This window comes from Grammomys surdaster, unplaced genomic scaffold, assembly GCF_004785775.1.
Source record: "Grammomys surdaster isolate TR1022 unplaced genomic scaffold, NIH_TR_1.0 205, whole genome shotgun sequence".
Taxonomy (NCBI): Eukaryota; Metazoa; Chordata; class Mammalia; order Rodentia; family Muridae; genus Grammomys; species Grammomys surdaster.
Window position 1 is genome coordinate 3688140 of NW_021604650.1, and position 15486 is coordinate 3703625.

General features: G+C 54.5%; 1 protein-coding gene across 5 annotated transcripts; it reads right to left on the reverse strand.

The window, feature by feature from the left end:
* Positions 1-769: 769 nt before the first annotated feature.
* Positions 770-10708, reverse strand: Clcf1 (cardiotrophin like cytokine factor 1). Of its 5 annotated transcripts, none has more exons than XM_028770919.1 (3): positions 10690-10708; positions 3663-3829; positions 770-1890 (listed from the first exon to the last, which is right to left on the reverse strand). In XM_028770919.1, the coding sequence occupies exons 2-3, from the start codon at positions 3813-3815 to the stop codon at positions 1396-1398; spliced, it is 648 nt and encodes a 215-aa protein (XP_028626752.1). In that variant the 5' UTR covers positions 3816-3829; positions 10690-10708; the 3' UTR covers positions 770-1395. The 5 variants fall into 5 exon arrangements, with proteins under 5 accessions (XP_028626752.1, XP_028626749.1, XP_028626751.1 ...); XM_028770916.1 differs by lacking the exon at positions 10690-10708 and adding an exon at positions 9945-10425; XM_028770918.1 differs by lacking the exon at positions 10690-10708 and adding an exon at positions 9813-10056.
* Between the last annotated feature and the right edge of the window lie 4778 nt (positions 10709-15486).

The window sequence follows — 15486 nt, forward strand, 5'->3', positions numbered from 1 at the left end:
AGGAAGAACTCTGACTTGGCTGTCCATCAGCCTTCCTAGGAGAAGAGTAAGGTGAGGGCCCCTTATGGGACTAATGGAAGCCCAGGGAAGCTTGGGACTGAATGTCAGGGGTTAGTGATTAATAAGTCAGAGAGGAACATAACAGCTCTTCCCACCAAGTGCAGGCTGAGCCAGAGTGGGGAAATTCAAGGCCAGACAGACCTGGGAGACCAGACAAGCAGTCCAGAGGCAAGGAAGACTGGCAGACAACATGAAACATGCACAGCTATCTGGGAGGACCAAGGCATTGTGGGTGTGGCAAGGGAGCAGATAGGTTGTTCCAGGACCAGCAGAAAGAGCCTGTACCCCAAGGCCTGTGTACCTCTATGGTATAAAGAGACAGTGAGAATTATAGCAGGTAGGGCTAGGGTCACCAGCAATGTATCCTAGGAAGATTACCAAGCTAGGCAAAGAGTCCAAGTTCTGGGGAAAGCATTTTATTTGTTAATACAAGAATAGAAATTCTGCAATAAATATCATCTAATAAATAACATCTCCAAATAAATAAATATTAATACAACAAACTTAGAGTCATGAGTGGGTGGGGCTGGGGATAGAGCCTGGGGGAGCCATCCCCCTCACCCCACAATGCTACTGCAATGTAAACTTTCAGGAAACCCTGTGGCTATGGCTACGGCTGCCCTCCCCAGCCCAGGCAACCACAGATACCCTGGGAAAGGGGGCAGAGAGGAGGCACCAAGATGCTGGCAAGAAAATTCAAGGCAAGGTCTTAATGTTCAACATGGCTTTTGTTTTCCGCCCTGGGTCACCAATTGTCCTGGTGACTTCTAGGTCTGGTCTGTCCCTGCCCTTCTCTTTTAGAATTACATCTTCTGGTTTCTAGGCCACCTCCAGCATAGACCCTACCCCTCCACTTACTATCACACTCTTCTTTAGACTGGTCGATTTGTTTCCTGAACTGGATATGTAGTTATTGGGGTAGGAGAGCAAAACCCATCCAAGGAGAGGGAAGGAAACCAAGGGGCCTTATCTCAGAAAGGCACATGCTACAGTGACCCCCACCCATGCCCTCCAGGTGTGTTTCTGCAAGTGCCACATGAGGAACTGAGTGGATACTGGCAAGTGGCAAGCAGAAAGCAGGAGGCAGGGAGAGCCTTTATACCCACTGAGCCATTTGACTCCCTCAGGCATTACCTCTTGGTGCCTACTGGACCTTTTCCCCAGACCCTAGGAGCTGGAGGGCTTATTAAATTACACTCCCCATCCAAGGCTGAGGAGAGCAGAGCTCCCATGGTCTGTCTCCTGGCTCAACAAATGTTGGTATACAGGATTTTTCACTCCACGATGGAAGCACAGCTGACTGGGGCTGGAGCTGCAGGAGTTAAGGGTCAGAGATCAGAAACCACGGGCCTCCAAATGCAGGGTGACGGAAGCTGCTGGAGGCTGCATCTTCTTCTTAAGCCGGTTGAAGTCCTTGGCTGACCGCCATAGCCAGGTCTGCAGCTCCTTCAGCAGCCAGAAGTCATCCATCTTCTGGAGGAAGTCACTGTGGGCAGGGCCAGGGGCCCAGGCTGGCTCAGTCCCTGGCAGAGGCTGGGGCAATGGGTAGCCAAGAGTTGCCATGACACCTGCAATGCTGCCCAGCAGGCCCTGGAGACTGGTACAGAAATGGGCCAGACTGTGTCGTAGTTCAGCTGTGGCAGCTTGACGGTTGAGGCCACGCAAATAACACAGGAGGTGACTGTAGGCCTCATAGTTCTGGGTCAGCCGCAGCCTGTCATTGAGGCTTCGCCACACTTCCAAGTTGACCGTGGCCCTAGGCAGAGTTTCTGCCCCCAGCCGAGGAGGATTGAAGTCAGGCTCGTTGAAAGGGGGCCCCAGGTAGTTCAGCTGTGAAAAGGAGAGGGCAATGGGGAGGGAGCAGAGCAGAGCTGCCAGCTTGCCACCAGAGAGATACCTCCTCCCAAAGCTTCTATTGCTCTTGACCCTGACATGGGAGGCCTCTGGTCATAGACCTCCCGAGTTTTTCCAGCAAATGTGTCAGCTGCATGGAGGAGACAGGTGAAGCAGTGGGGTGATGAGTTCTCCTATGGAGAGGTGTAGAAAGAGAAAACCACGAAGGAGCCACGCAGGAGGGACGTGCTGATTGTCTGGGCGGAGAATGCCCACCACAGGGCAGGGCAGAGAAGAAGAGGAGCCGGAGGAGCCAGGAGACCAGGCTGGAGAGGTAGAAGGTGGCCTCTGAGAGTGCAGGCCAGGGAAGAGCTCAGGACGGCAGCAGAGCTCCGCAGGGCAGTTGCAGAACATGAGAGTGAGCCGCAGAAAATGCTGTCGGGTTTGGTGAGAAGGAGATGCCTGATGACCTGGGAGAGATGGTTGCCGTGGCCTGGAAGCCAGATTGCAGGGGGTTAACAAGTGAGTGGGTGGAGAGGAAGTGGAGGCAGAGGGTGTAGACGACTCCTTCAAGAAATTTGGCAGGAGTTAGGAGAGAAAGGGTCGGGAATTAGAGAGGGTAGCAGACTTAAGCAGAGGTTTTCTGTGCAGGGAAACCAGCCAGAGGAGAGTTCGTATCAAAGGCAGAGGGATCTGGTGACACCAAAACTCCTCTTGTACAGGCCCAGTTCTTTAAGCCAAAGGGACAAGAGATGGCAATATACTTACCAACACCCCAAGAAGAGGATTCAGTTGCTAGAAGCAGAGCTGTAAAGGAGGAAACTGAGGAAACGTAAAAAGAGGACAGGAGGAAGGGCATGGAGGCAGAGTAGGAAGAGTAGGAAGAGGGCAAAGGCCTTGCCAATGTCTCAGGGGAATGGCCAGAGGCCCAGGGAAGGGGATGTGGGAGATATGCAACTGGGAGGGAGAGAGAAGAGGGGCGAGGCCTGGATAGGCACTGGCCCAGGGGGAGGTTCACACGCTGACAAGCACAGAGACAAACTAATTTCCTCGGTGTATCCTGGGGCTAGAGCCAGCTCCCCCGCCACCTCCTCCCTTTTTCTTCCCTGGCTCAGGAGTAGGGTCTGGGATGTGGAAGAGGAACACGGGAAGAGGGGCCTGTTCCCCATGGTCCTCATGCCTCTGATCCTCTCTCCTTCTCTCCTGGGCTCTGTGAACATCTCTAGACTACCCTCAAATTCTTATGGTCCACCCACCCTCCAGACCCCGAACCCCTGCCATGAATGACCTTGATTCTTTGTAGACCCCTCCTCCAACCCCCGAAGAGGTCTGTGAAGGGTAGGAGAGGCAGACAGAGGGAGGCCCATGGGTCCAGAACAACAGGGCCCCAGGTCTGGGGGTAGAGGCGAGCTGGAACACAAGCATAGAAGGTGGGGCCCCTCCATCCCCACCCAGCCCCACCCTTGCAAGAGACACCACAACACGGTGTAAACAGAGGAGACTTCCCCAGCCCCCAGGGGGAGGCAGGCAGCTGGGCTGGCAGCCAATGGGGCAATGGGCCAAGGCGGGTTCGAGGCCTGCCCACATGCCTACTCCTGGGGCCAGGGGGTGGGGGAGGCACCTGAGAGGGAAGAGCAGAAGATAGGCCAGATGGAGAAACTGTGTGGACCCAAAGGGCCTCTCATCACCCCATCATTCACTAGGACCCCTACCCCATGGTCTCTCTTCCCAAAAGCCTCTGCTACCTCTTTGTCAAAAGGGATACTCACGTAGGTCCCAGCTAAGCTTCGGAGTTGATGCTCCAGGTAGCGGGTGAGGTCATAAGTTTTCTGGATGGAGGGGCCAGGGCCTGGATCTCCTGTGCGATTAAGAGCTGGCACTGCAGGGAGGTGCCACAGCACCGTGCATAGGCAAGCTAACATCCCCCACGAGTCCCCTGTGGATAGGATGGGCAAGAAGTATGAGGGTGGGCCCAGGCCAGAGTGGGGAAACAGCTGGCAGCCCCTCAGGTGTCTGTCCCCACCTTGGGCTAAGAAGGGGGGGTAAGGGAGAGAGACCAGATGGGAGGTGGAGGGGATGGAGGAAGGAAATGACTTCTGGTCCAAGAGTGTATGTGGAGATATGTATGCAAGGACTAAGTCCTGGCATTTGTGTCTATCAGTAGATGCTTGACTGCTATCAGCTGAAAGTCTTCGGCATGTATGTCCCTGTATGTTCAACTATGTGTGCATGTGTCTATTCAGAGGGGCAGGCCAGGCTTTAGGGGTTCTGTGTCAACATGCTGGAGTTCTAGTAGTGTCCCATTGCAACAGGAACTAAGAGGTGGGAATATGGCATGTTAGCTCTGGCAAGCTGTGAGCAGTGAGCCCTGTGGAAGAGTGAGAAGAGAGGCAGCAACCATGGGAGGTAGGAGTAGTGTTCCACAACCAAGGTCAGGCCATGGGTCCAAGATGGTTTGTGGAGTGAGAAGTGGAGGGTATATACTAGGATATGGTTCCTGGGTGTTGTGAGGGCAGTATAGGATTAATTGAAGGAGACATGGCATGCCTCTTAGTAGCAATGTTAAAGTTTGATCCCCCTCCTTTTCCCCCTGTAGTCCTAGGATTAAACACAGGGCCTGTGCATGCAGGCAGGTGCTCTACCACTGAGTTACAGCTCCAGCCTTCTCTATTCTCGATGCAGGGTCTCCCTAAGTTGCTCGATGAGCTACTTGTGAACTTACAGTCTTTCTGTCTCAGCTTCCCGAGTAGCTGGGATTATAGGCTTGTCCCTACAGGCCCTGCCAATGTCCCCCCTATCTTTAGAGTGTTGTAGAGGCAGCATCAAGGGAAAAGATGTGAGTTTAAAGGGGGAAGCTGATCAACAGAAGACATCAGAGGGTTTGATTATTCCAAAATCCATGAGTTGATGCTGGGAGAAGGGCCAGAATCAGGTGGGAAACATGCTTTTCTTTTTTTTTTCTTTTCTTTTTTTTTTTTTTTTTTGGCTTTTTCGAGACAGGGTTTCTCTGTGTGTAGCCCTGGCTGTCCTGGAACTCACTCTGTAGACCAGGCTAGCCTCGAACTCTCAAACTCAGAGATCTTCCTGCCTCTGCCTCCCAAGTGCTGGGATTAAAGGCATGCACCACCACCGCCCGGCCGAAACATGCTTTTCTAAAGAGACTTTTAGGTGAGGTCCAAAATCAAAACCAGGGCTAGGAAAGGGTAGGAATATAACAAGCAGTGGGCTAGGTTAGGCATGAAGACTAGGTAACATTTCAGATGCATTTAGACTGGGATTTGGTTGAGTGAGTGTGGTTGAGATTTGAGTCCAGGAGTGTGGTTAGGTCTGGGCAGGCAGAAGGTTAGCTGGGACCAAGATCTGTGAATTGGTTGATTTACCCATCAGACAGAATGGTGTTTGGCACGTCACAAAAAGCAGGGCTAGTTTGGGTTTTAAGCTTGGATAGGTATGACATCAAGTGGTTTCTTTCCTCTAGTTTACATTTTATACTTCCAGATTTTTCTATAATGGCATGTTGTTAGAAACAAGTGGATAGGCTTAACAATTTGGCTGTATTCAGACTCAGGATAGGGTTTGGAGTTAAGGAGGCATGGAGACTAGATTAGGGTTAGAGTCTGTTGTAATGCTAAGTCTTTAGGGTTTTACAGGTTACTATTCAGGGCTGTTTGTCACATTTAGAATACAGGAGGCAGCTGAGGGCTTTTGCTATGGCACACATACTTAGTACATGAGCTTGACTAGCTAGCTTTTCAAGTGGACCATGGCAGAGTGGGTATCTCATGTGTGTGTCCGTATACACGTGTGTACGTGTGTACGTGTGTGTGTGTGCGCGCGCGCGCAAGTTCACATGTTTTCAGACAGCACGGTCAGACATTTAACTGCTTCCTGAACAAACAGGCTCCACTGTTCTCTCTCCCATCTGCAGCCAGTGTTCCTCCCCTGGTTGTTCCCCTAGCTCTTACCTGACTCTGTTTTTGTTTTTACTTTCTATTCCTTGATCACTGTATCTCCAAATATGTCCAAGTCCTCCTCCTCTGTACCAAGCCCTGAGGATCTGGCCAAGTCCCTTGTAGGATCCGGGGGGTATTATGTAGGGTCAGTTTTGGAGACTAGAGACATGAGGAGTTGAGCAGTGGCTCTTCCAGCCTCGAGACAGCTTTTAGGATGGAGTATGGCTTTGCTGGAAGGGTGGCATTGCCAAAGTCCTGCCAAAGCAGAAACTGGAGGCTTGGCCGGCCTCTTTACCTGACCCTGGCAGAGGCAGCCCTGTCATCCAGAATCCTGGACTAGGCTCTGTGTGTCCCAGAGCAGGAGATATAGTCAGGAGCCTAGTATGAAGCTTGTTTCTTCCTCCCTTCCTAGGCCCTGTGGGACATCTCTGGGGAGAATAGCTCCTTACGCTGGGACAACAGGGGAGAAAAAGCCTTTGGATAAACAAAAGCTAAGTCATCTGGGCAGAAAAACGGCTCATGAAATTAACCAGACGAGGCCGGTGTTTCCAGGAATATTTCAGTTCTGAGGTAACTATGTCACTGCAAGCTGGGGGGTGGGAGGACACGGGAGAACAGAAGGGGAGCCTACTGGCCAGTCCTAGAGAAGCAGAAAGAAGCATGGGAGTCGGGTCATAGGAATCAGAGTGGAGACCAGTAGAGGTGAAAGGGGAGTTGAAGTATAGGACTCTGCTCTGTCCTATGACAGCTTTGGTCTTGGACAAGATGTGTCCATATCTCAGGCAGCCAAGCTGAAAGTCCTGGACAGAGAACACCTGACCTCAGTATGAGCACTGAGCCAGGGACTCCTAATGCCCAGGGATAGGTTTGGTAGAGCCCAGCTCCCTGTTTTTCTCTCTAGCTCATGATGTATGCAGGTGGACCCCACCATAAGGCTGTATCCCAGCCCTGCCTCCCCTAGCCCCCTCCCCCAGCCCTGGTCCCCAGGCCCAGCCCCCTCCCCCAGCCCCGGTCCCCAGGCCCAGCCCTGCCTCGGCTGCTGCCCGCTGACTGTTTACATCCTCTTCTCCTTGTGTTTATAAATCCGGCTGAGCACGTGAGGAGCTAATGAGTGCAGCTCACGTTTCCTGCCGCAGCACCCCTACACTCCCTATCCTGGCCCCTGCCAGGGCCAGCCCCTAATTCTATCCAGATCCCTGGGCCCTGGGAAACCAGGCCCCCCCTCATGAACACACACATACTGCCTTAGCCCTGGCAAGCCCAAAGGCCACCCCCACATGCTACACAGGCAGGCCTTCAGCAGTCTCCCCTCAGCTCCTGGCCCAAACCACAGGCTGACCACCCTCAGTGAGGGTGGGGGGCTCAGCAGTGCAGATGTCCTGGGTAGATGGGGGAGACTGCACCTGGGACTAGGGGCTAACAGCTGTAAGCCCTAGATGTTGAGTCCAGAAGTTCTACAGACTAGGCTAAAAATGGGAGCCAGAAGGAAAGGTCGTGCCTTCAGTCCATATCAGAACTAGCATCTGGGTGACTTTGGAGTCCACTAAGGGGAACTGGAGGGAATAGCCTAAAAAGTGGTGTGAGATCCAGGGGTCAGACCCAGAGAAAGGTCCACAGAAACCTAGTCTTGGCCGGGCGGTGGTGGCACACTCGCCTTTAATCCCAGCACTTGGGAGGCAGAGGCAGGTGGATTTCTGAGTTTGAGAGTTTGAGGCTAGCCTGGTCTACAGAGTGAGTTCCAGGACAGCCAGGGCTACATAGAGAAATCCTGTCTCAAAAAACCAAACCAAACCAAAAAAAAAAAGAAAAAGAAAAAAAAAGAAACCTAGTCTTTCCATCCTCAAGAATGGCTGCCCTTCTGTTTCTTCCTTCACTGCTGCAGTCCAGGTTCCCTTCCCACGATGGCTGGTGAGGAATGGGGGTAGGCCTGGAAGTCAGGAGACCAAGCTCTACTACGACCTCATCTGGTGGCAGTGGGCTCCCATAAGGAGACTGCACTGTGCTAAGGTTCCTCCCAGATGAATCCTATGGGCTCTACCTCTGAGTCCTTTCCAACAGTCCCATTTCCCCTTCTCTTCCTTTCTAGTCCAAAAGATAGACCAGTGTCAGGGGAAAGGCAGAAGGCAAGGCAAGTCTTTCCTTGTGAAGTCAATCCAGGAGTTGCGCTCAGGCTGAGGGAAAAGCTCCTCCGATATGCCACAAGAGGGCCTTTGGTTACTCAGGGAGATGAGAGTAAAGCCTTATGGTTGAGCAGCCCACTGAGGCCGCCGAAAAAGAAATGAAGGAAATAGCCCAGAGCAAGTATGTGAGTGAACTGGAAAGGATATTGTTTGTGATCAAGAGTGTACAGGAGGGTGTGGGAGGGGCTTCGGAGAGTGCAGGAGCCAGGGTGTGAACAGGCAGGTGGGATCATGGGGGAGGAATGTTAAGTGTCAGGAATCAGTAGCTAAAGTGTAGGGGTGGCTTGCAGAAGTGTGAACTGGACACTTGAGTGTGCAGCTGGGGAGCCCATTACTCCTGTCAGCAGACACTTCAGGGGTTGCCCAGGGACAGAGGCGTCCATTTCTAGTTTTTCTTCCTCTTCCTTGAAGTACGGAGCTAAAAGGGTTCACCTTGTCTGTTAGAGAAGTAAGGACTTATGTGAGGTGGCGAGGGGAGCGAATGGGATGGCGGTGTGTAGTAGACTGAGACAGACGTCTGTCAGGGACAATGAAAACCAGAAATTTCCCTGCTCAGATTCCGAGAGAGAGAGGTGTGTATGATGTTTCCCACCTCTAGTCTTTCTCTAAGATTCGGACTGCGCTGCCATCCATCCATCCACTGTCTGCCCTCCTCCTTTTGGCAGGTTCTTCCTGCTCCTAGGCTCTGGAGAACACAGGGATTGGGGGTCTCCTAGAAGGAAGCCTTCTGCATCCCAGTGTAATAGAAAGGTAGGTGAGAACATGAGTGTGGGTACTTTGAAGAAGTTACGCGGACTTTGCTTGAGGGCATTAGCCCCGAGAAACTGGGGCGGTGGGAGTTGGCAGTTCGCTGGCCCTACCTTCTCGACCGTAACCTCTCGATCTCGGACCCCTCCCGGCGGCGGTGGCGCCTTCCCCTTGTGTGGCCCCGGCGCCCCCGGCCCCGCCCCCCCGTCCGCTCCCTTCCCGGCGGCGGCGGGGGCGGAGGCGGGGTCCGGGCGCCGGGCTTCGGGGCTCGGCTGAGCCGCTGCCCGCTCCAGCGCGTCCACTCCCTGCCCGACCCGCCCTCTTGCCATGGGCCGCCTAGCCAGCCAGCCGCTCGAGGGGCTGCCGGCAGTCTTGGCGCTCCCGGGCCGTTGACGGACTTTTTCCTGCTGGGTCCGGCCAGGCTGCGTCTCCCCCACAACTCCCTCCCGCAGTAATCACTCCCAGGCCCCCGCGGGCCCGGAGCCCCGGCCACCCTGCCGCGCCTACCTGCCTCTGCCTCCCAGGCGGTGGGCAGCATGGAGGGCTCCGGCCACGCCGCGCGCAGCGTAGTAGCCGGAGTCCCGCGGCCCGGCCCGGCCCGGCCCGGCCCAGCTAGGTTTGCTCTGCCCTCCGCCCTCCTCTCGTGCGCCCTCCTCCTCTCCCCGCGGGCCGAGGAAGGAGTTCAGCGCGGCCCGAGGTGTCGGCCTCCCCTTCGCCTCCCGCTGCTCGGCCGCGGGCTCCCCCTCTGCCTCTCTCCCTCCCTCTTCCTCTCCTGGCCCCCTCCTCCCTCGGGCCGCGGGCCCCCCCTCCCCGCACCCTCGCTGCCCGCCTCGGACTCGCTGGTCCCGACTCTGGCGCGGGGCTCTGTGTCCGCGGGTTCCCTGGGACCCCGCCTCGCGTGGCTCCAGGTGGCCGCCCATCCAGGTCTGAGGGTTGTCCAGGCTCCCCGCCGCGTTCTCAGCCACCTCCTGGCTCCGCCAAGCGGACTTCAGGAATGCCGCGTCCCCACCCGGCCCCTCTCGAGGGCGCCCGGCCGTACCTCCCCAGCCTGAGCTCTGCTCCCCGGCCCGGCCCTGGCTTGGGACTCCGAGGGTGGGGAGGAGGACGGGAACCGGATCTCACTGGTGCTGGGCGGGGGCGGAGGCCTCGGCCTCGGACGCCTGGCTCCTACCTGCTCGGAGGTCCATGGGGCTGGGGGCCGGGCCGGCCGGGCGCGGCTCCTCTCCCAGAGGCTGGCGGAGTGGGAGGGCGAGCCGCGGCTCCGGCGAAGCTTTAATAATCCCATCCGCCAGGCCCACTCGCAGGTTTTTTTCTCTCGGTTTCGCATTTTTTTTTTCGGTGTGGGACATTCTGCAAACTTTTTTTTTTTCTGACGTGTAAAGCTGTAACCACAAATTGTAGCAGCCCTCCCCGGGTGGGGGGGAAGAGGGGGGGAGGAGGGAAGGGAGGGCTTCTGGGGCTCCTCTCCCTCCCACAGCACTAAGGGGGGGTGGTGAGGTGAGGCAAGGCTGCGACGGTACCACCCTAGGCCTCCTGGGGGAGGGGGCAGGGAGGGCATCGTCCCTCTGCAAACTCTTGAGAGCTTGGAAAGGGAGCTGGCCTCGGTGTGGGCTTCTTCCTTGGTGTCGGCCAGGGCATGCTAGCCTCCTTCCCTCTGCTCCTTGCCGGGTTGAGGGTCCCTGTACCCACCCTACCTCTGCCTCTTCATTTCTGACCTTCCCTCCCCCTCCCACTTGAATAAATGCAATGACACATTCTCTCAAATGCCAGCAAGCTGGCCTCCAAGCAAGTGATGGTGTTTTTCCTGCTGCCCTTTGTCTGGGCTGACCGCCCCCCTTGCCTATTGTCCCGCCACTTGTCCGACTTCCAAAAGCTAGAGCTAAGTGAGGCGCCAGGGGCTGGGGCAGGTGACTAACCAGCTCACAATGCCCCCTGAGGAGGGGAGAGGGCAGCAGGGCCCAGCTTCTCAGTCAAGTTCACAAGGGTTTTCATTCTTCCCAGTGACCAGGGAGAGTGCACATGGGTGGGAGATTTGTAACTCATTAATCAGCACAAGGCACCGGACCAGTTTCAACACCAGAGGCTTCACGGGTGACTCAGCGGGAACTCGAAGATTCAAGGCCATGGATAGACCCAGCATCCCGTTTGTGAAATGCTTCCCCATCGAGACATTTGGCATCCTCTTCCCTTTGGGGTTTTGGGTTGTTGGTTTTTCCGGTGGTGAGGTAGGGGTGGTTTGGCAGTGAGCACTCTCCCTCCTTCCCCTCAGGCCTGGGTTGGGACTTTCTGAGTGGGAGACCTAGGGGACCCATAAGCCTAGACCCTCCCAGGAGGGTCTCCTTTCCTCCTTCTTCCTCCCTCTCCAAAGGGCTGCCAGGGAGAGAGAGTGAGCAAGAAAGCTAGCGCAGAGGAAACAGCTGTCATCTAGGGCTTGGAGACAGCCCCATTTTGTGATTTTTCTTGGGGGACAGTCATTTGGTCCCCAAGTCTTGGATGCCTGTGGAAGCATAGCACCAATTAAGTCATTGATAAGTCGCTGTGCTGTTTATCTGTAGTCTCACCGGGGCAGGTACGAATGGCAGCCAGACCGGGAAGGTGATGCCTGTCTCTGGAATGGCATGAGACAGTCATCCCCCACGTCTGCTGGTACCCCTGGGGAAGGAGGGCACTCTGCCAGTCTAGCGCAGCCCCTCCAGCCTGTGGGTCAGAGTAGGCATCAGTCATGGCCAGTGCTCGTTTCCCAGGGCAGCACTTCCCTTTTCTGCATTGGAGAACTGGGGTGGGGGGGGTGGGGGGGTGGGGAAGAAGTTTGTTTTCAATTACCTCACTGGAGTGGGACAGACTTTGTTGTTGGGTTGTTTCTTTCTATTTTTTTCCTTCTCTCCCTTCCTTTCTCTCTCCCTCATCCCCCCCACCCCTTTTTTCTGAACAAGAAGAAAAAGCTGAGAATGGAGAGCTGGTCTGGGTGGGGGCAGGGGACTCTAGAGCATCAGTAGCTGCTCTGATGAAAAGTGCCTTGGAGGGGCCCTGTGAAAAGTGCTTGGACCTCCCTCCCCCAACTCCCCACCCCCCACCAGCCAGGGCTCTGGAGTTTCAATGACATTCTTGGCCAATGAGCCTAACCATCTCTTGATGCGCTTGCCAAGGTCAAAAAGGCAGATGCCCACAAGTAACTGACCCCGAGTGGACCAGGAGGCCCCCCTAGCATCTCCTACCCCTTCTGAAGGGAGCAAGGACGAGAAGAGGAGCCCCCTGAAAGCCCAGCTTGGGCTGTGCAGCTCCTCGGCTCACCCCTGGTGGGAAGGCTTTGCAGACAATGTGGTTTGGATTTGGCTGAGCCCCGCAGCACCTTATAAAGCACCTTGCTGAGTCAGGGGAACAGCTTCGATGAAGAGAGAAATAAGGAGGGCTGAGGGGGAGAGAAAAGGAAGGAGAAAGGAGAAGGGACCTGGGATAAGAGAGAGGAGACACAGAGACCGAATGAGGAGAGCTGTAGTAACTAGCAGGCGGGAAAGGAAGACAGCCACGAGGAGAAACACCTTCTTAATAAGGCGGGAGAGAGGGTCTACGACTTACTCCACCCAGTTGTGTCTCGGAAGGCACTGGCTTGCAGAAACTGGGCAGTTGTTCACAGCAGATTCAGCCCAGGTTGGGAGCAGGACAACTGGTTTACACATGGTTCTTAGGGCTCCCTGTTTGCCTTTTGATTCTTAATGTAGTGACCCCCACATTCTAGGAACGTCAAATTCTCCTTTGGCCCTATGTCTGGACTTGCCTCTCTGCCCTCTCCCCTCACCCAGTGTGGGCCACCCCCAACTCCTGCAGTGCCAAAGGGAAAATCAGCTCCATCTCCAAGCTGCAGTGCCCCTCTGCCATGTCTGGGCAAAGGCAGCAAGCTGGAAGCTGCCAGTTGGGGTGGGGTGGGGGCCAAAGTAAAGACTTCACCTCCTGCCAAATCCCCAATAGGGGTGGGCTGCTGGAGTTTGGGGGAGAAGGAAGAAAAGAAAGTGAATCAGGAGAGCCCCCCAGGGTTTCTGTGGAGCAGGGTGGGGCAGGACAGGTGCTCTCTTCTGGTTTCCAGCTGAAGAGGTAGTGAAGCTTCTGTTCTCACTTCCTTACCCTTGCTGGCTCTCAGAACCTGGTCAGGGCCCTTCCAACTCCCAACAATCTGGGAGTGGCCGTTTGGGTAGGGGAGAGGCTGCAGGAGAAACTGTATACCCACCCCCTAGCTCCAGATAAGCTTCCTCAGGAAGACAGAGTCATCCCCTTTGTCCTGTGAGATCCTTAGGCTGCCTTCTCAGCTTCTGTTGGGATACTCTGTCTTGTAACAAACAGAAAAGGAAATCCCAATGTTGCCTTCAAGATTTTCGGTTTGGGGACACTTATTAAATGTCATCACTAGCCACAGTGGGAGAGTCCACTGGGCACCACACAGCTCCCACCAGTAGCAGGCATGGTGGAGAGTGAGACTCAGGGTACCTGGGTTCCAGTTGACCTGCATACAGTAAGGTTTGACCACATCCACCCTCCTTCTCCGGTATTCAGTGAGTTAATGTTTGATTGGCATGCTAGTTTGCCACCTCCTTTGACCTTCCAGATAGCAGGCCACTGTTAGATGGTAAGTAGACCCAAGAAATGTGCTGAGTGAGGGGCAGAGCTGAAACCAAACTGCCCTCCAAGGAATGACTAAAAGTAACTGGGTATTAGCTCAGGGGCTAGCTATAATCCCACCCCTTTCTCTTTTCCCTCTCCCTCAGGCTCCTGTTCCTCTTTTGTCTTATAACTGTCATGGGAGGGAGCTCTCTAGGTACCCCAAAATACTATATTTGATACAGCTATTGGCATTGACGGGGTCCTGGCCTAATGAGGTCCTAGTTCTTGAACTAGGGAAACCTCTAATCTGGACTCCTCTTGACAGGTGATCAGGAAGGACGTGGACAAGCCCATAGAGGGTATAAAGACATTTTCCTGAGAGCCTCCTCCATGCCAGTTACTAAGGAAAACAAAGGAGCCTTAAGGGGCTGAGGGAGGAATGACAGAGGCTGGCCCATGAGGGATAGACATGGGCAAGGCAGAAGTGACTCCTCAGCCTGGTCAGCCCACTGAGTCTCCTTCCCCTCCCCTTGGTTTGTTGTGTTTTGTTTTTGTTTTTTTGAGACAGGATTTCTCTGTGTAGCCCTGGCTTTCCTGGAACTCACTGTGTAGACCAGGCTGGCTCAGAGATTCAGATCCACCTTCCTCTGCCTCCTGAGTGCTAAGTCTTCTCTTCTTGATGGTTATTTGGCTTAAAGATTATCATAGCCTTTTCAAACACCAAGCTCCCTTTTCCTCAGCGGCAGGCAGTCGTCCTTTTCGGGCCCATCTTTGTCCCTTTCATCTCACCTTTGCAGGAGCCCTGTGAGACAGATGCTGTCCTTTTCCTTAAACCAGGAGGAAGCAGGTGAAGTCACTCTACATCCTACACCAGACTGCATGGTACGAAAGGGATGAGGACCCAGCATTGTCTGACCTCAGGGCCTATGACCAGTTGACTACACCATGCAGGTACCAACCTGGGGGCTGCCTTGAGGGGATTCCACAGAGAAGAGGCTGAGAGCACATTTTGTGTTGTAAAACTTTATTGAGTCCCCTGGCTATGAGGTCTGTGGCTATGGGCACAGGGGGTCTTCCAAGATACCAAGTTGCACTGGGCAGTGGTGGCGCACGCCTTTAATCCCAGCACTTGGGAGGCAGAGGCAGGCGGATTTCTGAGTTTGAGGCCAGCCTGGTCTACAGAGTGAGTTCTAGGACAGCCAGGGCTACACAGAGAAACCCTGTCTCGAAAAACCAAAAAAAAAAAAGATACCAAGTTGCTCCTTGAGACATGTGCAGATGATTCTAGTGCTTGGAGGAGTAGTAGTAGAACCCTGGCCACTCCACCACATGTAGCACCGTAAGCTGGGCTAGGTGCCTTACCACCATCCTCCTGTGTCCAAGAGAGGCCAGATCCTAAGAACACTAAAAATCTCAGCTAGATTCCTTTAAAAAAAAAAAGATTTATTTATTTATTGTATACAAATACTCTGTAGCTGTCTTTAGACACACCAGAAGAAGGCATCAGATCTTATTACAGATGGTTTTGAGCTACCATGTGGTTGCTGGGAATTGAACTCAGGACCTCTGGAAGAGTAGTCAGTGCTCTTAACCTCTGAGCCATCTCTCCAGCCCCTCAGCTAGATTCTTGATTCCATTAGTAGGGAGCTTGGAGCCACACACTGAGCATTAAAGTGGAGGTTAGAAGTCATCTCCCAAAGCAGCAAGACGGGGCTTCCTTCTATACCAGTCCACAAAGACATTCCCTAGATGGCTTCAGGGGCCCAATCCCAGATACCCTTTGGGAGAGTTCTGCAGGGTGTACCGAAAACTCCTGCAGTGGTGCGAGGAGAGGAGGAGGCTGAGAATAGGAGAGCTGGTACTTTCTCTTTTTCTCCAACACACTCCAGCACAGAGGGCCCTGCCTCACCCTGAGCTGGCCCTGATGTCAGGGGAAACCCCAGGGGCAGAGGGCTCCTTTCACCTCAGCAACTTCCCTGCCCTGCCCTGGCTCCCCCACCCATACCTGGCCCAGCTCAAGCCTCCCCAAAGGACACCCCACCCTATTTCCCCCTTGGAGCTGGAAGGAAGCTGAGACGCACCCGTACTGGCTATGTGGTTCTGTTCCTGTCTCCCCTCTG